This window comes from Rana temporaria, chromosome 10, assembly GCF_905171775.1.
Source record: "Rana temporaria chromosome 10, aRanTem1.1, whole genome shotgun sequence".
Taxonomy (NCBI): Eukaryota; Metazoa; Chordata; class Amphibia; order Anura; family Ranidae; genus Rana; species Rana temporaria.
The window spans coordinates 119,039,625-119,067,492 of NC_053498.1; the positions used below are offsets into that span (position 1 = coordinate 119,039,625).

The following is a 27,868-nucleotide window of genomic DNA, read 5'->3' on the forward strand; positions in this document are numbered from 1 at the left end:
AAAAATAGTGACAACAAATAATTATGAGTAAATGTAGATTAATTAAATATAAACAAATACTCCCAATCGTATCTAATAGGGTGAATATCATTGGATTCTCAGGGTTAGTGGTTGTATATTCGAGAACAAAACACCATCCTGGTGGGATCAAAGCTAGGCTAAATCAATAACCAAAACATAAAAATATATATACACATATTATTAATAAATTCACCAAGGAGCTACCTCTCCAGTTGGGCTTATAAATATCTATACCTAGGAATAGAGTATTCGACGGGTCTTTATTATGTTTCAACAAATAGTGTTTTGACACTGAATGGTTTTTGAAGCCAGTAATAATGTTGGTAATGTGTTCGTTTAAACGAACGCGTAGTGGCCTCTTGGTCCTACCTACATATTGCAGGCCGCAAGGGCACTGCAACAAATAAACAACACCCGTGGTCCCACAGGTGATAAAAGGCTTTATAAGATGTTCCTTGCCAGTGGCAGTAGATGTAAAGGTGGTAGTACGTCTACTTCTGCACGAGTTGTTGGTACAAACCCTACAGCGTCTACATCTATAAAAACCTGTTAACTGGTCAAAAAAACTTGAAGTTTTACATGGAGGGTTTAAAATATTGGGGGCAATACGATTACGTAAAGAGGGCGCTCCCCTAAATATGACCTTAGGCTTCTCTGGCAAAAGTTCTTTAAGGACAGGATCATTTCTTGCCAGGTGCCAATGTCTATTTATCAGTTGTTTGATACCTCCATGTTGAATGGAAAATGTAGTGATGAACGGGGCACAGCCCTGAAATTGCTCACTTTGGTCTCGTGGCCGCTCAACCAAGAGTTCCTCTCTAGGGATGGAACCGACTGTCCCCAAGGTATCTTCCAAAGAATTTAAATCATAACCTTTCTCCAAGAATCGGTCAGTCAACACCTTAGCCTGCTCTGAAAATTCAATGGGATCTGAGCAGTTCCTACGGAGCCTCAAGTATTGGCTCTTCGGGACTGACCTAAGCCACTGGTCATGATGGCAACTTCCTAGTGGTATAAAGGAATTGCGGTCCGTAACCTTAAAGAAGGTAGAGGTAGTAAATTCATTCCCTTTGATCCGGACATTTAGGTCGAGGTAGTGTACCTCTGTTTGACTAGCTTCAAACTTTAATTGGATACCTCTCTGATTCCGATTTAAATCAGACATAAAGTTTTCCAACCTGTCCAGAGGGCCATCCCATAGGAGGAGGATGTCATCAATATACCTGGCCCATAACATGAGCTCAGGCACATTAACACCATAGATGACATCCTCCTCCCACTTGGCCATGAACAGGTTCGCTAAACTGGGGGCATATTTGGCCCCCATGGCTACGCCAGTTTCTTGTTTGTAGAACTTCCCCTCGAACCAAAAATAGTTCGAGGAGGTGGCGAACCTTAGAAGAAGCATAATGAACTCAACCTGTTTGGCCGGGAGGCCGGAATCTCTTCCCAGGTATAGGAGTACTGCCTCAAAACCCAACTCGTGTGGTATAATGGTGTAGAGGGACGTGACATCTATGGTCACCATCCACATACCTCTCCTAGGGGAGAGACCTGCTAGAAGATTTATAATGTGCCTGGAGTCCTTAACATATGACGGCATCCCTCTAACTAATGGTTGCAGGAAAAAATCCACGTATCTGCCCACCCGGGACGTCACCGAGTCAATACCACTGACAATGGGACGCCCCGGGGGGCAGACAGGATCCTTATGGAGCTTTGGTAAGTAATATATAGTAGGTGTCCGGGGTTGGTTTGTACCAACAACTCGTGCAGAAGTAGACGTACTACCACCTTTACATCTACTGCCACTGGCAAGGAACATCTTATAAAGCCTTTTATCACCTGTGGGACCACGGGTGTTGTTTATTTGTTGCAGTGCCCTTGCGGCCTGCAATATGTAGGTAGGACCAAGAGGCCACTACGCGTTCGTTTAAACGAACACATTACCAACATTATTACTGGCTTCAAAAACCATTCAGTGTCAAAACACTATTTGTTGAAACATAATAAAGACCCGTCGAATACTCTATTCCTAGGTATAGATATTTATAAGCCCAACTGGAGAGGTAGCTCCTTGGTGAGGGAAATATCCAAGCTCGAAATGGCTTGGATACATCGCCTCAAATGTTATATGCCACATGGTCTTAACGTGGATACAGACGTGAATGCGTTCATTAATAATGCTTGATCTGTTATAAAATTTATTAATAATATGTGTATATATATTTTTATGTTTTGGTTATTGATTTAGCCTAGCTTTGATCCCACCAGGATGGTGTTTTGTTCTCGAATATACAACCACTAACCCTGAGAATCCAATGATATTCACCCTATTAGATACGATTGGGAGTATTTGTTTATATTTAATTAATCTACATTTACTCATAATTATTTGTTGTCACTATTTTTATTGATAAACAATAATGTCGTTTTTTTTTTTTGAACATATAATTATTGTTCATTTATTTGAAGTTTAGCACTTATTAGTGTATATTCACTATGTAACACTTTTTAGTGTTCAATTATTGTGTGTTCTGATCACATTTGGCGAAGGAGCTATTAATTTCTCCTTCTTGCCTTTTTAAGTTGAAATTTCACTATTTATTATTTTTTCTATTTTTTGCACGTAATTCCACGCTTCCCCACATGGGGGAGTCAGTGTTTTTAGTCCGTAATGCAGGTACTAATTTTTGGTTGGTTCAATGATCATGATTAAATAAAGACTACTATTATTAGGTTCACTATTTTTCACATATATATTGTTTAATTCACAAATAATCCTGTCCTCATATGACATGGATCTCCCTGTCTTTTCCACTCGAGGCATCCCTGTTTAGGCATGCCGTTTTGCTACATTTTCCCAAATCCAAAATGGCGTTTTCGCCACTTCCGGTTCCTGGCGATCAAAGCGAGGCCTGGTTATTTAAAGCGGTGAATCACTGCAGAGCCCATCCCATTGAAAACGTTATCCTATAACGAAACGCGTCTGGGTCGACGGCGTGCAGTGACGTCACCGCGTTCGTACAAGGAGGAAGGGCTCCCATCTATGCCGGCCGGCAAACTGTTTTTATGTGCCTATATTTCATTCAATTGATGTAAGTAGGTTTTTACACTTTTAATAAAAGTATTTTTTGGACGTATTACGCTATGTGCGGCTTTCTCTCTGCATGACATGCCATTGTTTCCTGCTACGGTCCGAGAGTCTGTCAGTACGAGTTTATCATATCCCTCCGTGGAGATACCAGTGAAGGATATATGCTGTACATCCATTGATCCTGTGTTGTGACCATACCCCTTGGAGACCCCTGCTGCAATCTTTAAATAACGCTGTTATTTATATGTGTTCTGGTAAGCCCCAGTCCATTGGTGGTGGCTCACTCAATCATTTGTGCACCGGGTGTTGTTTGTCCCAAGAAACTTCACAGCTATTTGGACTTTTAATATAACTCACTATTATGTTTATTCCAATAAGGATTTGAATGTCTCCCACACATGCTAGTGTGGTATATTTCACATGCTACAGGGACATTATTTCTTTTTCTTTTTTGGACATTTATTCACTACACTAATTGTGTTGTCACATAGGTCTGAATAATTTTTATAGATTGGCGCGATTTTTTCTTTTTCCTATATTGTTTGTGTTATGACACGTTATTGCTGCCTTTTTTTATATTCATTTATTTAATCACGTTGTTTTGGTTAGCGCAATTTTTCTTCTAAAAACATGTACGTACAGGCATATGGGCGTACATGTACGTCCCCGCCTTTCCGCGGGTCCGATCGGGTCACACACGGCTTTGCGACAACGCGTTCTGGGAGGTTCAGCGGCCGGGAGACCACCGGGATCTATTAAAGATATTTGGTGGGACTCCAATTACGAATACTGTTCCTACAACACAGTTGATTGGTAACTATATATTCTTGTTTTCCAACCATTGGGCATACACCTAGTTATAGAATTAAAATTCATTACTTATTCCATTACAGCAAACTATAAATCCTCTGAAGAAGATCCCGCATCAGGGATCGAAATGCGTCAGGAATTCAACATATACAGATGTCCTTATGTACAACTGTAATTGCAATGTTGCGTTTGTAACTGTATGTATGTATTTTTATTCTTGTGACTGGAGATTAAAAAAAAAAAAAAATTTTATTATCATGACTGTGTCCAAATATACACATTTAATAAACCCTTTTAACATATAATTTTGTAATTGTTGGAATTTTCGCTGCTTAAAAACCCCACTGGTGAAAAATTTCCTTGCTAGATGATATCTTATTGACTGTTAAAGACTATGCAAATTCTTAGACCCCTTTCACACTGAATCGTGTTTACAGCGTTTTAGCGTTAAAAATAGCGCTATTAAAACGTTCATAAAACACTCTCCATGCATCTCAATGGACCCTTTCACACTGAGTCCTGCAAGCAGCATCTTTGGAGCAGCTTTTGGGCGCTAAAAAAATAACGCTCCAAAAACTCCCCTCTCCATTGTAATGAATTGAAAGTGCTGTAAAAACGCCTTACCATTTCACACTGAGGCACTGCAAAAACACCCTAAAACATTAGGGTCTTAGCGGTGCTTTACCAGCACATTGGGGTTGCAGATGAGGCTTCGCTCGAAAAACGCTTGAATAATGCAGTATGAAAGGGGCCTTACAGTTAACTTCTGTTATTCGATGCCTTTTGGTCTGTTAAAGCAGAACTCCAGCCTTCCCTTCAGTCTTGCACAGTTGTAGATGCTCCTCTCTCCTGTACTGAAATAGCTTACAGCCATTTCATTGCACAAATTGATGGAGTCTGCCTTATTTCCTGGCTGGAGAATGTCCAGCATCATCTAGCCTTTTCCTCACTAGCCCGACTGTCCCTGGTCCCACCTATTCCATTCACTGTATATCAGTTCAATAGTGGAAGCTTAGCATAACATGTGGATGTTACCTAGCGGGATATGCATACAAATACATGCCACTGAGGAATGCCCACTCTTCCAGACTGGTATCCACCCAGCAAAGCATTTTAATATTTGTATGGCCCCTTCCAAGAGCCAGCCCACTGCCTACATCAGGGTCGAGGGCTCTGAGAGAGAAGGTCGAGAGAAGTCAGAGTGCTGTGATATTTTCAAAAAGCTATGCACAGCAACCTGCCAGCCCCTTCCACAAGCTATGGTCTGTATTGTATAAAAAAAGCCCAAAAAAAACAATAACATTACTTGATCAAAAATAAAATAAAAGTTGATATATAATTAAACTGGAACCATTCTAGTTAAAAGATGTCATTGGAATGAGGAGAACAAGAAAAAACAGGGAAGGCAAAATATAAGCAGATTAAACTTCAGTTTTTAAAATTGCTCTGAAAATTTCCCGTATCTGTGTACACAGACAAGTCAGTCATAAGAACAGCAAGACAGCCGCACAGGTGAAATATTTAGAAAAGGTCACACATAGCATTCGCAACACATGTTTCCTTTAAAAGTGATGCATTGCAAAAAGGTGATGACAGTGAGGATTTCCGATCACAGACGCACCTGGATGGGAAAGATTCCCGGCAGGATGGGGCAGGTGATCCCTATGGCTCTGCAGTCCTTCAGGAACTTTAGGAAGGTCTCTGCACGGAAGAAAAGCTGCGTGATGATGAAGTCGGCCCCAGCATCCATCTTCTCTTTCAGGTGCACCAGATCTTGTTCGTAACTTTTTGCTTCAGGGTGGCCTTTGGGGTAACCTAAACATATATATATTAAAAAATAAATAAAAATTAGTCGTCTTTACCATCAGCACTGAATCTCGATCTCAAACCAAAGGGAGTGCTAAACTTACCAGCAACGCAGATGTCAAAGTAATCGTCAAACTCCTGCCGGATGTGTTTCACCAGGTCAACCGCATGATTAAATCCTTCTGCCTCATCTTCCCATTCTGCTCCAATAGGATCTAGAAAAGAAATGCATACAATAATGAAGCCAATTCAATGATTTTGTTTGGGTACTAGTGCACACTATCAGCTCAAGAAGAACTATACGACTCAGCATGTCAAAACACACTGCTCTCTCCTCTCCCTGCTCTCACAGGAGACGCTGAGGGTAGGGGCAGCCTTAGGCTCCTGCTGCTGTCAGTCAAACTCCTGTGTGGAAGGGATGCCAGCACTGTGTCTATGGATGCATACAGTCCGTCTTGGAAGCGAACCTGCACAAATTCTCCCATAGCATTAATCTCAATCTTGCTCAAAGGAAGGAGTGGACAGAGCCAGAAGGTAAGGCACTGCTCTGAGCATCATTGTTGCACAGAGCAGAGAAGTATAACCTTTATTTTTTTTAACTAAAAATAAATGGTTAGCCTTTAATCTCTCTTTAAAGCACAGTTTGCCTGTCAGTTTTTTTGCCCTCCGTGTACCAAATAGGGGAGATTTTTTTCCCCTGCTTTCAGCTTAAATTTGACCACTGGCAGACAGAAGAGGAAGCAATGGAATATCTCCCCAATTCCACTTTTTTTTTTACATCCAATTATTTAATTTTCATCAGTTGAGGTCAATGGATCAGCAGTGAAGTCTTTTTCATTTTCTGCAACACTCTCCACAACGTTGGGTGCTGCGGCTGCTGCTTCACCCTCTGCTACAGTACCAGCTGCTTCAACATCCTCTGTGACCGCTTCCTGTGCAGCTTCTTCAACATGAGTTTCAAATGGATTTTCACCCTTCAAATAGAGTTCATTTCTTGCCTTTACAAGTGGGTTGTTTAGTATGCTTGTTGCAGTCAAGATGCTCTCTCTCAATCCGATCTTTGTAAGCCAGCTTGGTTTTTGAGTGATCAGTAGATTTAAGGTGCAGCTGCACAGAGCTGTGTAAAGCAGGTACTTTTTTGATGGGAGTACACACACACACACACACACACACACACACACACACACACAGCAGAGGGTCTTCTCTCCAACACATGGGCACCGGTACTTCTAGGTTTCCTGATAGGCACAGTTTAAAATTTCAAAGCAGAGCATGGATCAGCAATTAAACAACGTGTCGCTATGCTTAAAGGGGTTGTAAAGGTTCGTCTTTTATTTTCTAAATAGCTTCCTTTAAGCTAGTGCATTGTTGGTTTACTTACCTTTTCCTTCTAAATTGTTTTTTCTTTGTTTGAATTTATCACTTCCTGTTTCTCCTCAGTAAGCTTTCCACCATCATCCGAGCGGTGGAAAGTCATTTAGAACAGCTTACTGAGGAGGAACAGGAAGTGAGAAATTCAGACAAATAAAACAAAGAAAAAAAAACATTCAGAAGGGAAATTGAAGGAAAAGGTAAGTGAAGGAACCCATTTAGAAAATAAAAAACAAACCTTTACAACCCCTTTAAAGCGGTGTTCCAACCACATATCTTTTCTTTTTTTAAATCCATCTGTTACAATCAAAGTATGCTTATCTTGCATTCGTTAGGCTGGTCAATTGCGCCGCTATTGTTACTATTCAATTAAAAGAAATAAAAAAACTTACATTCCTCCCATTTAGGCATTCCCATCTTGCTTGTGGGCAGGCGAAGCCCACAAGGAAAAAAACTTCCAGGATACGATGCTACCAAATAACCAGCATGCAACGCCCATTCTCGTGAACGCGCAGTTCAGGAGGGGAGAGGAGAGATTAGTGCACTGTTTAACTATTCACAGACAGGCTCTGCATGTGTGGGGAGGGGGGTGTGTGCGCCTTTCCTCAAATCAGCTGTCTAAGTGTCTAGCAATAATCCTCTCCTACAGGGGAATGAGGAAGTGAAAAATCTAACAGGGCGTGCACTTTCTAAACAGCATATAAAGATGAAGACAGCAGATATACATGTAAAACACATGTAGGGAGATTTGTTTCATCCCCGTGTATCATCTGAGGCTGTGCACTTCATTGGGAATAAAACTGAAACCTGAAGAAATTTGAATATCGTGCAAAAAAGTATTTATTTTACTAATGCAACTTAAAAGGTCAAACCAATATATGAGATAGACTCGTTACATGCAAAGCAAGATAGTTCAAGCCGTGATTTGTCATAATTGTGATGATTATGACTTACAGCTCATGAAAACCCCAAATCCACAATTTCAGAAAATTTGAATATGTGTGAAAAGGTGCAATATTCTAGGTTCAAAGTGTCCCACTCTAATCAGCTCAATAAGCCATAACACCGTCAAAGGGTTCCTGAGCCTTTAAATGGTCTCTCAGCAGATCTGGTTCAGTAGGAATCACAATCATTGGAAATACTACTGACCTGAAAACCATCATTAACACCCTCCATAAGGTGGGAAAGCCTCAAAAAGTAATTGCAAAATAAGTTGGATGTTCTCAAAGTGCTGTATTAAAGCACATTAATAGAAAGTTATGTGGAAGGGAAAAGTGTGGAAGAAAAATGTGCACAAGTAGCAGAGATGACCGCAGCCTGGAGAGGATTGTCAGGAAAAGGCCATTCTAAAGTGTTGGGGACTTTCACAAGGAGTGGACTGAGGCTGGAGTCAGTTCATCAAGAGCCACCACACACAGACGGATCCTGGATATGGGCTTCAAATGTTGTATTGCTCTTGTCAAGCCTCCTGAACAAACGTCGTCAGAAGCGTCTTACCTGGGCTAAAGAAAAACACACCTGGTCTGTTGCTCAGTGGTCCAAAGTCCTCTTTTCTGATGAGAGCAAATTTTGAATCTCATTTGGAAACCAAGGACCCAGATTATGGAGGAAGAATGGAGAGGCACACACTGCAAGATGCTTGAAGTCCAGTGTGAATATTCCACAGTCTGTGTTGATTTGGGGAGCCATGTCATCTGTTGGTGTTGGTCCACTGTGCTTCATTAAGTCCGGGGTCAACACAGCCGTCTACCAGGAGATTTTGGAGCACTTCATGCTTCCTGCCACAGACAAGCTCTATGGGGATGCCGACTTCATTTTCCAGCAACACCTGCCCACACTGCCAAAAGCACCAAAACCTGGCTCAACGACCGTGTGATTACTGTGCTTGATTGGCATTGCCAAGATAAAGATGAGAGGCATGAGAGCGAACAATGCAGAAGAGCTGAAGGCTGCTATTGAAGCATCCTGGTCTTCCATAACACCTCAGCAGTGCCACAGGCTGATCGCTTCCATGCCACGCCGCATTGAGGCAGCAATTGCTGCAAAAGGGGCCCAAACCAAGTACTGAGTACATATGCATGCTTCTAGTTTTCAGAGGTCCGATATTGTTCTATGACAATCCTTGTTTTATTGATTGCATGTAATATGCACATTTTCGGAGATTGTGGATTTGGGGTTTTCATGAGCTGAAAGCCATAATCATCACAATTATGACAAATCACGGCTTGAACTATCTTGCTTTGCATGTAATGAGTCCATCTCATATAGGTTTCACCTTTTAAGTTGCATTAGTGAAATAAATGAACTTTTGCACGATATTCTAATCTTTCGAGTTTCACCTGTATGTGAGGGTTTACACCCACTTTAAGCCTCGCTCCCCATTGTTGTCGCCTTGTGTCAGCTGCTGGTCTGCCTCAGCATGTGGGGGGTTTCACTCCATCTAAAAGGATACTTAAAAATAATTTCTCTACAGTTAAAAACACGGATATAGATATATACAGTGCTCAGCATAAATAAATACACCCCAACAGATTTGTCAGAAAACCTTTTTTCAGAATCAACATTTTCTAAAATCATGTCATTACTGCCAGTCACATCATCTCACCCCCTCGGAGAGCCATAATATTCTTCAGTCCCTGATGCTTGGCCTTCTGTAGGTGCCTTGTGATCTCCTCCTTGGTTTGGTGACAACATGTCATGTGCAGAACGGTCTCCAGGCCACAAAATTTGACAGCCGTGCTTGCAATGATCATGGAAGAGGTGTCTTTATCAGAGCCAGGGTCCCCTGCAGGGTGCCAGGTCACATCGATAAAGAGGGGTCCACCAGAGCCCATTCGATCAAACCTGCAAAACAGGAGGAAATAATCAACTGAATACACTGCAAGGTTTAATAATACAACTATGGCTTCTTCTGGAGGCTAGAAGCACATATGCTAACTCTTAAAGGATTAAGTTCACCTTTTCTAACATGTTACACCCATATTCAGGGTGTAATATGGAACATGTGATTATATGATCCACTAGAGAGAATACGCAGTTGTTTAACACAGTAGCAAGCACCGTTTCAGTGTTTGACAAACAAGCGACAAATATATAATTATATGTATATTGTCACGAGGACAAATACTGCAATTCCCTCGTGAAAAATAAATTAAATACCTTCACCATCTCCCCATCCTTTGTAACCAAACGTCCTCCCTCATTCTTTATGGGTCTGTCCTCCCTTTTTTACCGTTTATAGGATTTTTTTTTTGCTCTCCTCCGCTATGTGTCTTTCGTGTTCTATCTTAGCCGCCCTAATTGCACTCTTACATTTCTTGTTGCATTCTTTATAAAGTCTGAATGCTGATCCCTCTATTTTTTTGAAGGCCTTCTCCTTTGCTTGTATATGCATTTTTACATTGGAGTTAAGTAGGGCTGTTACTGATTAAAATGTTTTTTTTTTTTTACAGACATCTCCCCCACTGTAATATCCACAGACATCTCCCCCACTGTAATATCCACAGACATCTCCCCCACTGTAATATCCACAGACATCTCCCCCACTGTAATATCCACAGTCATTGGCTGACTTAGTCTGAGGGACCCTCAGACGAAGTCAGCCAATGACGAAACGCGTCAGAGCGTGACCACTATCAAACGACCAGAAGCACTGAACACTCCAAGACCAACGAAGTTAACAGGAACAACTTTATTGTCATGGAGACTGGAACAAATACACAGGCACGGTAACACATTTCATGCTTGAGATTATGCGTACCCCAAGATAGACAATCTATAAGGGGTACCTGTGGGGTTCAATAAACTTTTAAACGGTACTGCACTATATGTATTTCCTTTTATGGTATTGCGGTGTGGACCCAACAAGTGAAAACAAGCGGTGGAGATTGCAATATTCAGAACAGATGCAGATGACTATTCCAGGTTGTTTTTATTTTAGTTCGGTGAGTGCATCCCCAAAAGGGGAGAACATCCCCCCCCACGTGGTGACCACCCCCTGGTGAAAGGAGCACTTGATAAGGAATACTTTGATCAATGACATTTTGTTCACCTGCACCATTATTGTTTCCTATGTGTAACATATAGAGGGCTTTCAAACAGCGGTTTGAAAATAGCGCTGCTACAGTATCATACTGGACTTTGGGACTTTCATTAGTTTCTCTGCCTTTTTTTACTGTTTGTTAGATGTTGTTACTATACTTACCTCGGGTTTATGCGCTTTAGCCAACCTACCACTAATGCCCCAATACTACCCTATGGAATATGTTCAATGTTGACTGTCTCTACCTCAGTACCCTTCCCCACTCCCATCGCCTAGTTTAAAGGCCCCTCTAACTTTTTGGCCATCTTCACTCCCAGCAGATCTGCACACTCCTTATTTAGAATCTATAGAACTGGTGACCGAATGACGGCCCAGTTCTCCAGGAACCCAAACCCCTCCTTACTACACCAGCTCCTCAGCCACTTGTTTACTTCCCTAATCTCCCTTTGCCTTTCTGGTGTGGCTCGAAGTACTGATAGTATTCCTGAGAATACTACCTTGGAGGTCCTTTTCCTCAATTTAGATCCTAATCCCTAAAATCGTTCTTTAGGACACTCGATTCGCCTCTGACTTTGTCATTGGTGCCAACGTGCAAGAATTGAGTCCCCTACCACCAGAATCCGTCTAATCTTTCACTTCGCTTCCCCCCCACTCTCACTGGATGAGTACTTCTCCTGGCAGCTAGGAGAGTCCCTCAGCTCCAGCAGTGCTGGTTCCTAAACGGTTTCACCAATGTAACTCAATTGAGCGTACTTAATGGGATGCTCCAGCCCAGGATCGTCCTCCCTGGCGCTTCCCCCTCTAGCCTACCTGACTGTCATCCATCTACTCCTGACCATTGGCTTGCGCTGCTGTCAATCAACTCCAATGACGAGAGGGTGACAGGACCGGGGCCGAGTCCTGTAGTTGGCGACTATGGACGCCGAATACAGGACTCGGGAGCGCGCCCGCAAGGTAACCCCATTGAGAAAGCACTTCCCAGGGGGGTCAGCTGAAGCGGGGAGGAGCCGAGACAGCCGTCGAGGGACCCCAGAAAACAAGGATCGGGGCCACTCTGTGCAAAACAAACTGCACAGTGGAGGTAAGTATGTTAGTTATTAAAAAAATTAAAAAATAAATAGATAATGAAAACCTTTACAATCCTTTTAATTGTCAGATTTTTTGTTTAAATAATAAAAAAAAAACAAAAAAAAAACACACTAAAAGAATGCGCCATTTATGTGAAAAAAATTAATATAACTTGTTTGGGTACAGTATTGCAAGACCACATAATTGTCAGTTAAAGTAACGCAGTATAGCAAATATTGGCCTGGTCAGGAAGGGGGTAAAACCTTCCGGAGCTGAAGTGGTTAAATAAACTCTAGGTTTGCTGATTAATATTTCAGAAGGTGGCAGTTGCTTTTGTGTATATTTACACAGCCTAGTTTATGCAGCCATTAGGTGCAGTTCAACAGTACTTGTGATAAGGAATTTGATTTTCAAGGCGATGCACTTCAACAAGGATTGCACATAATATAAAGCGCTCTTTCACAAAGGCATACACCCGTGCCAGGGCCGTCTTAGCTCGGCTGTAAGCAGTTCTGTTTATGTATATTGGGAGAGAGGAAGAGAACCAAAGTTTTACCCCTTCCCTACAAAATATAAAGACTTATAAAAAGATCTGTGAGCAGAGAAGCTCATTTCCTCTAAAGCTCCCCATCTAGCTGTCCTAATGAACAATTTCAGCAACCTACAGTAAAGGGTGGCCTGTGATTTTCCAGACCACAGGCACATTCTGCAAAAAAGCTTTACGAGAACACCTCATCTGTGTACGTACCTGGAGAGGAGGTTGACGGCACCACTGGCTGTGCGTGGAGGGAAAAACTCCAAAGAAAACCATTTGTCTCCGGAGTCGATGCGCCTGCGCATTTTTTCTCGGAGACGCTCATGCCGTTCAAGGTCGAGGACGGGGGTTGAACATCGCGAGCTTTCCTTGGAATCTGTGCTGCTGCTACAGCTTGCGCTGCTGCAGCTGTCGATTAGGCTGGCGTTCACCATGGCGAGGTCTGCAGATCAGTCTGTAAAGGGAAGAAACAATGGGAGAAAGAATTGGAGTCATGGCGTTCTATAGACACATCCTTAAGAGGCACTCCAGCAAAAAGGGATATTTAAATATTTGGCAGCTGCTGAAACATTAAAAACACAACTTCAGCCATAACTTTTTTTTAATTATTTTGTTTTGGGCAGAATAGGGAAGAGTTACAAAGTCAGTTCGGTTTTTTATACCCTGTGTCCCCGTGGGGATTACTTTGATGCAGTTAGTCAGCTTAAAGAGGTTGTAAAGGTAAAAAAAACAAAAAATTCCCTAAATAGCTTCCTTTACCCTAGTGCAGTCCTCCTCTGATTTGCTTTTAAATGTCCTTATTTCTTCTGAGAAATCCTCACTTCCCGTTCTTCTGTCTGTAACTCCACACAGTAATGCAAGGCTTTCTCCCTGGTTTGGAGAAAGCCTCTTGAGAGGGGGAGGGGGTGAGCAGGAGTGTCATGACGCTCTCTACTTTGCAGATAGAGAAAGGAGCTGTGTGTTAGTGGGCATCCTGACCCTCCTGCTAGCCCCCTCAAGAGGCTTTCTTCACACCAGGGAGAAAGCCTCACATTACTGTGTGAAGTTACAGACAGAAGAACAGGAAGTGAGGATTTCTCAGAAGAAATAAGAACATTTAAAAGCAAAAGGGAAGGATGAGGTAAGTGAAGGAGGACTGCACTATGGTAAAGGATGCTATTTAGGGAATTTTTTTTTAACCTTTACAACCCCTTTAAACATGTATTGCAATATATGTAAACTAAATATCCCTGTTTTTCATTGCATAGCTTGCTGGAAAGGGCGTACAGCAGAGTACAGAGGGTCCATCCAAAATTTGTAGTGTTAATATGTGGTCACAGCCCTTTAGCACCTGATCGTTTAAATACATGTACAAGCTATTGGGATTGAAGCACAGGTATATCTTTTCCCCAAGGGGGACATTTCACCCCATTTCTTCTCAGGGCAGGAAGAGATGGAAAAACTCAACCACAGTGACAGGCAAATGTTTTAAAAAATTGGGAGAAGGATCAGAACTGTAGACAACTGTCATTGCTGTCCATGACTTAGGCTCCATTCACACCTAGGCGTTTTAACGCCTGAAGCGCGACGCTACAATACGCCGGAGGGTCGAAATTACATTAGTCTCTATGGAGACTGTTCACATCTCAACGCCGAACGCTGAAACGACGATCGCCTGAAACTCAAACAAGTCCCGGACCCTTTTTGACGCGCGTATCGGGCGGTTTGGGCGTATTTGAGCGTTTCCATTTCCCATAGAAAGTAATGGAAACGCTCGTTTCAAGCGACTTGCGCGACAACGGGCGTTTCGTCGTTTTAATCAATAGAACTTGTCGCCCATGTAGAAGATTAAAAAAATCTACCAACATAGTAACAAGTGATGAAAAGATAATTTTTCCTATTGGCTAAAATAAAAAACATTGAAGTACAAAAACGTCGGACAGCGCTGTATGCAAACGCGCAAATAAGCATGAATACGCGCGGCAAAACGCCAGAAAAAAAACGCAGAAAAAAAACGACCGACGCTCAGGTGTGAATGCAGCCTTATTGTCACAACAACCACCAGCTTTTGCAAGGCCATCAAAGAAACAGGAAGTGAGGAGCGAGATCTCATCACGAAAGTCCTCAGAGACAAGACAGAAGCAATTGACTGCCCACCAACTTGACTCCACCTCTAGGTTATGCTGTACCTGTTTTCAAGGCCCACTTTGTTTCCTGAAAGAAGGAGGCAAGCCCAGGATTGTATCATGTGACAAGACGCCCGCTAAATGTGTCTGTAGTTGTATAAACCACATTTAAAATACTGAAGTTTTAGAATACTAAAGTTCTGGATGGAGTGGTGTGGGATTAGAACCGGTCAGGTTTGTATAGCCGTCTGTGTCCACACCAGGGAGATCTACTTCCTGTGTCCTGCCAATCACTGGGACTGAAAGTGAGGCAAAATGAAGTTTCCCAGTGGAAACATTTTCATCACAAGATTACTGTTACTGGTGACATCTTCCAATGGGGGAACTTGCCTGCATTACAACAGTCAAAGATTTCCATTAATTTTAGAGATATTTCTCGTACTCTCTGTTGTGGCTCCAAGAGAGGAAGTGAATCTATTCAAAAGGAAACAGATGACGACAAAAAAACACATGTCCTGGGCAGGCACACAATGGGGGTTATTTACAAAAGGCAAATCCACTTTGCACTGCAAGTGCACTTGGAAGTGCAGTCGCTGTAAATCTGAGGGGAAGATCTAAAATGAGGGGAAGCTCTGCTGATTTTATCATCCAATAATGTACAAGCTAAAATGTTGTTTTTTATTTTCCTTGCATGTCCCCCTCGGATCTACAGCGACTGCACTTTCACGTGCACTTGCAGTGCAAAGTGGATTTTCCTTTAGTAAATAACCCCCAATGTCTTTCTTTTTAGGGGGCACCCAGAAGCGACACTGCAATAGGCTGTAACTGACAACTCACTAGGCTGTAAAAGTCTGGCCTGATCATCTACTCATGGTCCATCCATCTCTCTTATGTCACTGACATTCAGGTGTCCGCCTTTCTATCTGTACCCAACCTAGGCCCTCCAGCAGCTACAAACATCGGTGTGCGTCGTGAAAGCAGCCAACCCATTAGCCTATCCCCTTATTCATCTAAGTCAGTGGTTCTCAACCTTTCTGGTGCCGTGACCCCTTGATAAAATTTCCTAAGTTGTAGAGAGCCCTAACAATAACATATTCCTAGTATGGGTTGTCGGCACCCAAGGCAAGACAAGTAATCTGCGCCCCTAACCCACGGACATATAGCGCTCCCCGAGTTACTTCCACTCGTACAGTATTAAAACCCCTTATGGTACATTTTAGGATGCATCACTCCTTACTCGTATGCATCACTCCTTACTCGTATGCATCACTCCTTACTCGTATGCATCACTCCTTACTCGTATGCATCACTCCTTACTCGTATGCATCACTCCTTACTCGTATGCATCACTCCTTACTCGTATGCATCACTCCTTACTCGCATGCATCACTCCTTACTCGCATGCATCACTCCTTACTCGCATGCATCACTCCTTACTCGCATGCATCACTCCTTACTCGTATGCATCACTCCTTACTCGTATGCATCACTCCTTACTCGTATGCATCACTCCTTACTCGTATGCATCACTCCTTACTCGTATGCATCACTCCTTACTCGTATGCATCACTCCTTACTCGTTCTCATTTCTTTCCCTTTTATCTCTCTCTATCCTAATTTTTTGTTTTTTCCCCCATCCCTCTCTAGCCATCTTTCTTGTTCTTTCTCTTATTCTTTCTCTCCCTTTTTCTTTGTTCCTCCCTCTTCTATGTATTCTCAATTTGTATTCCTTCTCTTACTCCTTATAAGGGGGGGGGGGGTTGGGATGAGTGGCAGTGCTGGTGGGGAGTTTCTGATCAGCCAACTTAGGTGCTCTTGATCAAGGTCTTCTGCTGATCCGAGAACTATAGTGGGGACTTTTAATTGCAACTATAATCACAGGTAGTGTTATTCACTGCGTCTCTGTCTTTGTGATGTCTCACAGCAGTGACACCTATGCCAAAATCAAGAGATAGAGTCTCCTTCAGCTCCTCCCACTTCACACTCCTCACCAGTCAGCTGACCTTTAGTCTCTGCCCCCAGCCATGCCGTGAACTGAATTGGTGGCTGCGAAGAGGCCGAGTGGGCGGCCGCGGGCTCCGGGGACAGCCCTGCTGGTCAGCCACGAGAAGGCTGGGAGAGCTGTGCGGGCTTCAGCAACAGCCAAGGATTTGGTGACCCCTGGCAAATCGTCATTCGACCCCCAGGTTGAGAACCACTGATCTAAGTCATCACAGACTGTGGAACATTTTGCGTTTCATTTGGAAATCAAGGTCCCAGAGTCTGGAGAAGAGTGGAGAGACACAGACTCCAAGTTGTATGAAGTCCAGTGTGACGTTTCCACAGTCAGTGACGATTTGGGAAGCCATGTAATCTGCTGGTGTTGGTCCACTGTGTTCTACCAAGTACAATGTCATTGCAGGATTCTGATCTGAAGGTGCATGAATTTGGCCCGATTTGAGGTCTTATGCCGCGAACACACGATCATTTTTCGGCATGAAAAAAATTACGTTTTTCGGCAAAGTAGAAAAAAGACGGCGTTTTTCCCAACTTCATCATTAAAATGACGTTGCCCACACACCATCGTTTTTTAAAAATGCTCTAGAAAAGCGCGGTGACGTACAACGGCACTATAAAGGGGAAGTTCCATGCGGATGACGCCACCCTTGGGGCTGCTATAGCGGATTCCGTGTTAGTAAAAGACGATTTGCGTCTGTCTGTCTGTTACAGCGTGATGAATGTGCTTACTCCATTATGAACGGTAGTTTTACCAGAACGAGTGCTCCCGTCTCATAACTTGCTTCTGAGCATGCGCGGGTTTTTCACGTCATTTTAGCCCACACACGATCATTTTTTACAACCCAAAAAACGACAGTTTAAAACGTCGTTAAAAAATGCAGCATGTTCGAAAAAAAAAACAAATTTGTTTTTCAGAACCCGAAAAATTATGTGAAGCCCACACACCATAATTTTAAAGCGGGAGTTCACCCGAAAAAAATTTTTTAACATTAGATTGATGCTCATTTTGTCAAGGGGAATCGGGTGTTTTTTTTAAATCAAAGCTGTACTTACCGTTTTAGAGATAGATCTTCTCCGCCGCTTCCGGGTATGGTCTTTGGGACTGGGCGTTCCTATTTGATTGACAGGCTTCCGACGGTCGCATACATCGCGTCACGAGTAGCCGAAAGAAGCCGAACGTCAGTGCGGCTCTATACGGCGCCTGCGCACCGACGTTCGGCTACTTTCGGAAAATCGTGACGCAATGTATGCGACCGTCGGAAGCCTGTCAATCAAATAGGAACGCCCAGTCCCAAAGACCATACCCGTAAGCGGCGGAGAAGATCCATCTCTAAAACGGTAAGTACAGCTTCGATTTTTTAAAAAAACACCCGATTCCCCTTGACAAAATGAGCATCAATCTAATGTTAAAAATTTACTTTTTGGGTGAACCTCCACTTTAAATGAATTTTTTTTAAAACAACGTTTTTTTAATGCCGAAAAATGATCGTATGTATGCGGCATAAGGATTCAGAAACAGGGGCCAATCCTGAGGTCTGAAGGTGCAAGAAAAGAATTAGGAAAGTTTAAATTACCATTAGCAGTAAAACTATGAGGGAAAAAATTGAAAACAAGGCATACAAATGCAGCGCACTATAGTTCACTGGCTGTCTAAAAGTGGAAAAGGTTGCTGACCCCTGCCCTACTCCATCCACAAACTACAGATAGCTTACTTTGAGCTGATTGGACTATCGGATGTTACATGACTGCAAGGTTTCCAGCCCAGCTGTTCACTGACTGATATTACTGGTCGCTCTTTAAATCACGCCAGACCGCTCTACTGCAATAAAACCACGAGTGTTCCAAAGGCACGTTACAGCAATCAGCATACTGCATGTTCTTGATGCCGGGTGGGAGTCACTAATTCAAGTGTTATCTCTGACAGACAACGGTGCAAGTGATTATATAGACAAACCATTATTATCCTGATAGAAAGCCATTAGACTTTAGCCGCTGACTTGTCATTTTTCTGAGGTCATTCAGTTCACAACATATATACAATATATTATATATGGTATTGGGAAAAAAAAAAAAAAAACTTTCACTAGAGCCCAGTATAGGATCATCCTTCCTGAGTGGAAACTACATGGAGATTAGGATGACATTGATAATATGAACCAAGACAAAGGGGGTTATTTACTAAAGGCAAATCCACTTTGCACTACAAGAGCAAATTGCACTTGAAATTGCACTGAAAGTGCACTTGGAAGAGCAGTCGCTGTAGATCCGAGGGGGACATGCCAGGAAGATAAAAAAACAGCATTTTAGCTTGCACATAATTGGATAATAAAATCAGCAGAGCTTCCCCTCATTTCAGATCTACCCCTCAGATTTACAGCGACTGCACTTTGCTCTTGTAGTGCAAAGTGGATTTGCCTTTCGTAAATACTCAGTGACTTGGAAAAGACTACGAGCCCAACGGGAGTCATGACAGATTAGGAGCAAAGCAATATAGAGACTAAAGGTGTGCAAAGATTTGGATATATTTTTCATGTTAAATATAAAATTTACCCTTGCAGGGGTTAAATGTTGATTAGGTCCAGAGGGAGCGGAAAAGGGCGCTTTACTTACCTTACATCCTTCTCCAGCACCATCGTCCTCTCCCCGGCATTCTGGGCTGTGAGCAGTTCCTACTTGTCATCAAGTACAATGCAGCGCTATTACCCCTGCATTGTACGTAGGGTAGGCAGTAGTGTTTGGGCACACCTTATAGAGGTGGCTTTGTGTAACCCGTCTCACCGCTAGAAGTACCCTACTGATGCAAAGAACGAGTGTATAATAAATCTTATTCCGCAACGTCTAGACCAGGGATCCTCAAACTACGGCCCTCCAGCTGTTGCGGAACTACACATTCCATGAGGCATTGTAAAACTCTGACATTCACAGACATGACTAGGCATGATGGGAATTGTAGTTTCTGAACAACTGGAGGGCAGTAGTTTGAAGACCCATGTTCTGCACATCCAGTGTGCATAAGGCCTTAAAGCGGGGGTTCACCCGTACATAAAACTTATTCCCCTTAGATGGATGCTCGTTTTGTCTAGGGGAATCGGCTAGTTGTTTTAAAATATGAGCTGTACTTACCGTTTACGAGATGTATCTTCTCCGCCGCTTCCGGGTATGGGCGTTCCTATTTTGATTGACAGTCTTCCGAGAGGCTTCCGACGGTCGCATCCATCGCGTCACGATTTTCCGAAAGAAGCCGAACGTCGGTACGCAGTATAGAGCCGCACCGACGTTCGGTTTCTAGTGACGCGATGGATGCGACCGTCGGAAGACTGTCAATCAAGAAGGAACGCCCGCTCCCATAGACCCATACCCGGAAGCGGCGGAGAAGATGCATCTCGAAAACGGGTAAGTACGGATCATATTTTAAAACAACTAGCCGATTCCCCTAGACCAAACGAGCATCCATCTAGGGGGATTTTTTGAAAAATTTTCTTATGGGTGAACTCCCGCTTTAATAGCACTGCAATCACGTGTTGTGGCAGCATGCAATTTTCCACACGTGAATGGGAAAAAGACGCAGAATAAAAACAATGAAACGCACACATGATAAACGCCACGAATAAAAAAAAAAAAAAATGAATGAGTGTTGATGTTGAGGTAAGACTACCAACAACAGGCTACAGAGCTCCCAACATGGAGAGGAGATTTGGTTGCTATTTTCGGTGTCAGGCGATATTTGATCCCGGTGAAGTCCTTGCTTAGTTCTGTTTGAACATCTTATCAGTACAGAATTTTCTCAGAGTTTCTTGTTCTTTTCTCAGGTATGCAGGATTAACCCTTCATCCCCACTTTATCCCTTCAACTCACAGCCTCCACAGATCCACCAACCAGCACAGATCTTGGGGCTCGTTCACATAGCTGAGCAACGCACCATTGCGCAGGCATGTGTGCTTTGGGAAAAGCATAAATGTGCTGCATTTTTTATTTTATTTTTGCAGTGCACTAAAATGCATTACATCATGCGTCAACGTGATGCAACTATGCAGAATAACAGAAGTTTAAAAACTGATGACTACAACACATTGCAGTGTGCTCTCCGGCTGAAAATGCAGGTGTGTTGGGATGCCATTAAAAATGAAAGGCACTGCAGCACAACACCAAACACCGTGCCAACGTGTGAACCGAGAATGAGTTCACATTTGTGCGAACACAGACATCGCAGGGGATTCGCACTGCGGTACCAATCGCATGCAATGACTGTGCAATATGAGATCAGTTGTACGGCTGAACTCGCAGGAGAATAGTGCAGGAACTTTTTTGGCGCGTTGGATTCGGATCACATGGGTGTTCTCCGATTCCTGCGTGAGAAACTGCGAGGCCTACGCTTGTGGCACATTAATTGAAAATGAAAATTATTGTCCTTCCAGCCAGAGATGGAAACACCGATGCACTGTTTGGGAACCAATGTACAACCGTATAGAGCTTTTTTCCAGCAGGAACGTGGTGGGGGGTTTGGGGCGTAGTTCCGGCACCTTCAGCACTGAGTGGGGTGCCGGAAGGTCGATTGATCCCAGTTGCTTGAAGGACTTAGTGCCCATTCACACCTAGGCGTATATACGCCTGAATCGCTACGCCGCAGCAGCCCCTGATACGTTGGAGGGGTGAGTTTACATTGTCGGCTATGGAGATGGTTCACATCTCCACGCCGAACGCCGAAACACCTGAAGCCCAAAACAAGTCCCGGACCTTTTTTTCAGGCGGCTTTCGGCGTTCGGCCATAGCCGACAATGTTGATCACCCCTCCTGTGTATGTTACCGCAGCGTATTTTACCGCATTTTGTCGCGGCAAATCGCGGGACAAAACGCCGCAATTTGTCGCAGCAATTTGCGGTAAAATACGCCGCGTTGTAGTGTGAATGCAGCCTTATTGTTGCTGGGGGTGTGGAATCTTATGTTGCTGGGAGGTATCGATTGTTGCTAGCTCCCCGAGTTGATCTACTGTATTATTACAATGGGGGTCTATTGTTGTTGGGGTAGTATTTTGCTGCATGGGATCTATTGTAGCTGGGGGAAGGGAGATAAGTTGTATCTATTGTTCCTTGCAGAGGATCATGCTCAGAGGTGAGTAGGGGATAAGAGACAAAGGGTGAAGTGGGAGTACCTGCACCTATTCTCTGCAACAGTCAAAATAGAAAAAAAACAAACAGGACCTATTATTATGCGCAGCAAGTTCTGGACGAATTGATTCCATTTAATTTCTTCTGTATGTGTAGTGTGAACTGGGGGGGGGGGGGTATGGGGCACAGGGACTGCTCTCGATTCCCTGGCTGTATGGGATGTAAATGAAGCCAAGTTATACTGTCTACATTGCTCCCGAGAACCTTCCTGATCTGCAACAACACTGACCCCCCATGGGGGGGAAAGTCTCTATACTCACTTGCACACGACGCTGACTGCAACAACAAACCCGCATGAGATCTCCAAATCGCTGCGAGGCACAATACAGCTCTGCTTGTCCTCCCTCAGACACACACAAGGGTTTCCAGCATAGACTGCAGACATGGAAGTAGGGCAAAAGTCAGCGTTCTGTGCCAAGTAATGTGTGCTTACAGCGCTGGAGCATTCATAGCAAGCCAAATCCAACAATTTCAAGCACGTCTGAGCAACCCGACTAGTCTCTAGAGTCTAGGTGAAGGAGTTATGCTGCAGGCCATGATCACTAGGGATAAGAACACAGAGCTGACCATCCTGATCCTACCGTACACCACAGAGGGGAGCCGAGACTCTCAGGTCCTGTCATGTCAGCTGCCTGTGTAGACATCTCTCCACTAATCTGGAGAAACCTTTGTTTGGTGTACAACTTCCTGTCCAATCCCACCATGGCATCTGTAGTACCCCCCAGACCACCAACCTTGAGACCCCCATACACGCTATTAGATTTTCTACAGATTTACCAAAACCATACAAATCAAGGTCAACCATTAAAGTGGTTATAAACCCTTACAAACAACTTTCACCTACAGGCGAGCCTAGATTAAGGCTTACCTGTAGGTGCTGAAAAAATATCTCCTAAGGGCCCATTCACACCCGAGCGTCTTGTTGCCTGAAGCTATAAAACGCTAGAGGGGAAAAAATCCATTATTCTCTATAGAGATGGTTCACATCTCCACTTCAAAACGTCTGAAGCCGAACGCCTGAAGCTCAAACAATTTCCGGACCCTTTTTTGTCGCTCGAATCGGGCTGATTTGGGCGTTTTTGAACGTTTGTATTTACATAGAAACGAATGGAAAAGCTTGATTCAAGCGTCTAGCGCGACAACGAGCATTTCTACGGGCGTTTTGTCGCTTTAATCTGTTCTGTGAAATAGAATATTCACCCAGGAAGAAGATAAAAAAAAAAATCTACAAACATAGCAACAAATGATGAAAGAGATGATCATTTTTCCTATTGGCCAAAATAAAAAACGACGAAGTTCAAAAACGTCGGACAACGCTGTATGCAAACACGTGCGACAAAACGCAGGAAAAAACGCTCAGGTGTGAATTAGGGCCGAAACGACTAATCGATTATGAACTTAATCGATTATGAAAATGGTAATCGATTAATCGGCCAGTAACATAATGGGGTTAAATAAAACTAAAATTAGCCTTTTATAGTACAAAAAAGCAAATCACTACTGTAAATATTACTTTCACTGTTCAACAGTAAAAAAATTAACCCCTTACAGTAGCGATTATTTGCTCTTTTTGTACTTATTTTAGTTTTTTTAACCCCATTATATTACTAAACATCTCAGGCCGGGTCACACCTCTGTTTTTTGGTGCTTTTTGCAGAAACACACTACAGATCATTTCCATGTTTTCCTATGGGACACCTTCACATCCGTGATTTTTTTTCAGCTGCTGCGTATTTGGAAAGGGCGATGAGTTATTAACGCAAAACGGTGTGATTTTTTGGTTCAATATACTTCAATGAAGAAGTTGCAGAAAAGCATAGAATGTGTTTTGTAATCTGCCCAACAACAAATTGGCCCAAATTTTTTTTAAAATGCTTTTATTTTTTTTAAGGCTATTATCCGATTAATCGAAATAATAAATCGGCCAACTAATCGATTATGAAAATATTCCTTAGTTGCAGCCCTAATGTGAATGGGGCCTAAGTGCCAGCTCACACTACAGCGACATGCAAGTCGGCACAACTTTGCGGGGCAACTTCAAGTCGCCTCCAGGACGGGCAACTTTGCCAGTGGCCAATCAAACAATAATCGGCTCTGTGGGAGGGAGGGGTTTACCTGAGAAAACCATTTTATCTTCCTGTAAAGTTGCTTCAGTTAACAACTTGCCAACCAGCCGCCGCAGTTATACGGCGGCAGGTTGGCTCCCCTGCGCAAGGTCACGTAGATCTACGTCACCTCGCAAATCAGCCACTAGGGGCACGTGTGCGCCCCCCGCTCGCCCCTTATCCCGACGCGCGTGCGATTTTCGCCGGGCACTTGTGATCCCTCCAGTTCCAGTATGATCCCCCCCAATGTGGCCCCTCCAGTTCCAGTATGATCCCCCAGTGTGGCCCTTCCAGTTCCAGTATGACCCCCCCCCCAGTGTGGCCCCTCCAGTTCCAGTATGATCCCCCCAGTGTGGCCCCTCCAGTTCCAGTATGATCCCTCCAGTTCCAGTATGATCCCCCCAGTTCCAGTATGACCCCCCCCCCCAGTGTGGCCCCTCCAGTTCCAGTATGACCCCCCCCCAGTGTGGCCCCTCCAGTTCCAGTATGATCCCCCCAGTATGAGCCCTCCAGTTCCAGTATGACCCCCCCCCCCAGTGTGGCCCCTCCAGTTCCAGTATGACCCCCCAGTTCCAGTATGATCCCCCCCCCCAGTGTGGCCCCTCCAGTTCCAGTATGATCCCCCCCCCAGTGTGGCCCCTCCAGTTCCAGTATGATCCCCCCAGTATGAGCCTTCCAGTATGACCCCCCCCCCCAGTGTGGCCCCTCCAGTTCCAGTATGACCCCCCAGTTCCAGTATGACCCCCCCCCCAGTGTGGCCCCTCCAGTTCCAGTATGACCCCCCAGTTCCAGTATGACCCCCCCCCCCCCAGTGTGGCCCCTCCAGTTCCAGTATGATCCCCCCAGTATGAGCCCTCCAGTTCCAGTATGACCCCCCCCCCCCAGTGTGGCCCCTCCAGTTCCAGTATGATCCCCCCAGTGTGGCCCCTCCAGTTCCAGTATGATCCCCCCCCCAGTGTGGCCCCTCCAGTTCCAGTATGATCCCCCCAGTATGAGCCCTCCAGTTCCAGTATGACCCCCCCCCCCCAGTGTGGCCCCTCCAGTTCCAGTATGACCCCCCCCCCCCCAGTGTGGCCCCTCCAGTTCCAGTATGATTCCCCCCCCCCCAGTTCCAGTATGATCCCCCCAGTGTGGCCCCTCCAGTTCCAGTATGACCCCCCAGTGTGGCCCCTCCAGTTCCAGTATGATCCCCCCAGTGTGGCCCCTCCAGGGCCAGTATGATCCCCCCAGTGTGGCCCCTCCAGTGCCAGTATGATCCCTCCATCACATTCCAGGTGAAGTCCCTCCACAGGACAGATCCCCTCCCTCCATGTGCTCCTGTTATGAAACCCCCATCCATTATATACACACACCTCTTCATTCATTCCCTCACACATGCGGAGTCCTGGGGAGAACTACAATTCCCAGCATTAGCCTCACACATCAACAACCGCAATGTTGGAACTTGTGGTTCTCCGCTATCTGCACCCCTTATCCCTTTATTATCACCACACGGTCCATTCAATGAATGAAGAAGCCGACCCCTTCCAGAGCCCCCCAACACCCGCTGTGCCCCCCCACTCCGGGAATCAGCCCTCATTAACCCCTCCAATGCCGAGTACTCCTTACCTCCTCCACTTTCCTCACAATACTACTAGACAAAGCTCGCTCCCGTAGCCACCATGTGCGCGCACTAGCCCCGGGCCGCCCAGCACACACACGTGACCATTACAAGTCCGTACAGCAACATGTCCGCCTCCTCTCCGTACACAAGGGGGGTCACGTGACCCGCGGTGGGCGTGAACTAGCGGAGATGGGGAGTTTGCAGCTGTTTCATCAGACAAGGCGATCCGTCAGAATGTGTAACGGAAGTGACGTTTTGTCGCCGCCATCTTGGTACACCCACCACTCCTCCACAGTTAAAAAGCGGTTGTAAACCCGCAAAAAAAAAATTTCAGTAAAGAAAAATCACTAAAGTTAATGTTCTAGCACACTAGAGATGTGTATGATGGAAACTTTTTTTTTCGTTTCGGATCCCTTCTAAATTAATATTTTAATTTCTTCATATTTGTTACGTTAGAATGATTTTTTTTTCAGACTTTGTTTTGTATATTCAAAATGGTATTGCAATAAATACAGTAAGGTTTTAAAAGTGAAATAAGATGATGATTTCTACTTACGCTGCTTTATAGAATAGTATAGTATAGACAAGAGTAGAATAGCATAAAATAGAAACAAAAAGGAACAGAAAAGAAGAGAATGTAACGGGATAGAATATAATTTTTTTTATAGAATAAAACAATACAATAGAAAATAAAGAAGTAGAAAATAATAGAATAAATCAGAATAGAAAATAAAATAATAGAATAAAACAGAATAGAATAAAATAATCTTCTTTTCTATTCTTTTATTGTCTATTCTGTTTTATTCTATTATTTTCTATTCTATGCTGTTCCTTTATTTTACATTCCATTGTATTTTTTTCTACTCTGTTAGATTCTATTCTTCTTTTTCTATTCTATTCTGTATTATGAAATTTCTATCCATTCTATTCTCTTGTATTCTATTATTTTATTTTCTATTCTATTTCATTGTTTTATTTTGTTCTATTCGTTTGTGTTCTATTCTTTTATGCGCTATTCTATTCAGTTTTATTCTATTATATACAGCAGCCCAAGTAGGAATCGTCATCGCATTTCACTTTTTTACCTTACTGTATTTATTGCAATATTTTTCCATTTCAAAATCGGATATTTTGTTTTGTTACAATTTATTTCAAATATTTTGAAATTCATTACTATTGTGATTCGGAAATTCGCATACATCTGAATAACGAACATTTCGACTGAATTTGGAGGTGTAACTAAACAAATTGCACGTCCATTGCACACAAATACGATCTATTACCAGATTTTGTGTGGTGAAATATAAAAGATGAGGTTATGCCAAGTAAACGAATACCAAACATGTCAAATCGTAAACCTGTGCGCAGCCCTGAAATGCCGACAAACATCCATGACTAGAATTTTTCAGCCGATTTAACGCGGGGGTCGGCCACCTGTAGACCGCGGGGTGTCAGCCGCAGGTAGGTGACAGGAAGACCGGGATAAGGTCTACTTATCCCCGCGACCCGGTCCGAAGCTGTGGGCCCTGCGGACCCGATCGCCGCTGGAGTCCCGTGATCGGTCCCCGGAGCTGAAGAATGGGGAGAGCTGTGTGTAAACACGGCTTTCCCATTCTTCACTGTGGCGGCGTCATTGATCGTGTCATCCCCTTTATAGGGGGACACAATCGATGACGTCACCCCTACAGCCACACCCCCCTACAGTTGTAAACACACTTCAGGTCACACATAACCCCATCAGCCCCCCCTAGTGGTTAACTCCCAAACTGCAACTGTCATTTCCACAGTAAACAATGCATTTTAAATGCATTTTTTGCTGTGAAAATGACAATGGTCCCAAAAATGTGTCAAAATTGTCCGAAGTGTCCGCCATAATGTCGCAGTCACGAAAAAAATCGCTGATCGCCGCCATTAGTAGTAAAAAAATAAATAATTAATAAAAATGCAATAAAACTATCCCCTATTTTGTAAACGCTATACATTTTGCGCAAACCAATCTTATCGATTGCGCTTATTGCGATTTTTTTTACCAAAAATAGGTAGAAGAAAACGTGACTTTTAATAAACATACACTTACCTGCTCCAGTGTTCCAGTGACGCGCCGGCCGGGGAGGGGGGGAGAGGAGCCCCGGCCGGCGCGTC

The 27,868-nt window shown here is 43.8% G+C and overlaps 1 protein-coding gene across 2 annotated transcripts in view; it reads right to left on the reverse strand.

Annotated features, from left to right (window-relative positions):
• Window positions 1-25,839, reverse strand: part of MTHFR (methylenetetrahydrofolate reductase) — a 40,593-nt gene extending 14,754 nt beyond the window's left edge. The window contains exons 1-5 of one of the 2 annotated variants that reach the window (XM_040326084.1): window positions 25,732-25,839; window positions 12,964-13,204; window positions 9,711-9,949; window positions 5,839-5,949; window positions 5,550-5,743 (exon numbers count right to left, since the gene is read on the reverse strand). In XM_040326084.1, the coding sequence (XP_040182018.1) occupies window positions 5,550-5,743; window positions 5,839-5,949; window positions 9,711-9,949; window positions 12,964-13,184 (765 nt within the window). In that variant the 5' untranslated portion in view covers window positions 13,185-13,204; window positions 25,732-25,839. Of the gene's footprint in view, window positions 1-5,549; window positions 5,744-5,838; window positions 5,950-9,710; window positions 9,950-12,963; window positions 13,205-22,278; window positions 22,530-25,731 lie in introns of those variants that run through there. The other variant, XM_040326085.1, reaches the window with a different exon arrangement.
• Between the last annotated feature and the right edge of the window lie 2,029 nt (window positions 25,840-27,868).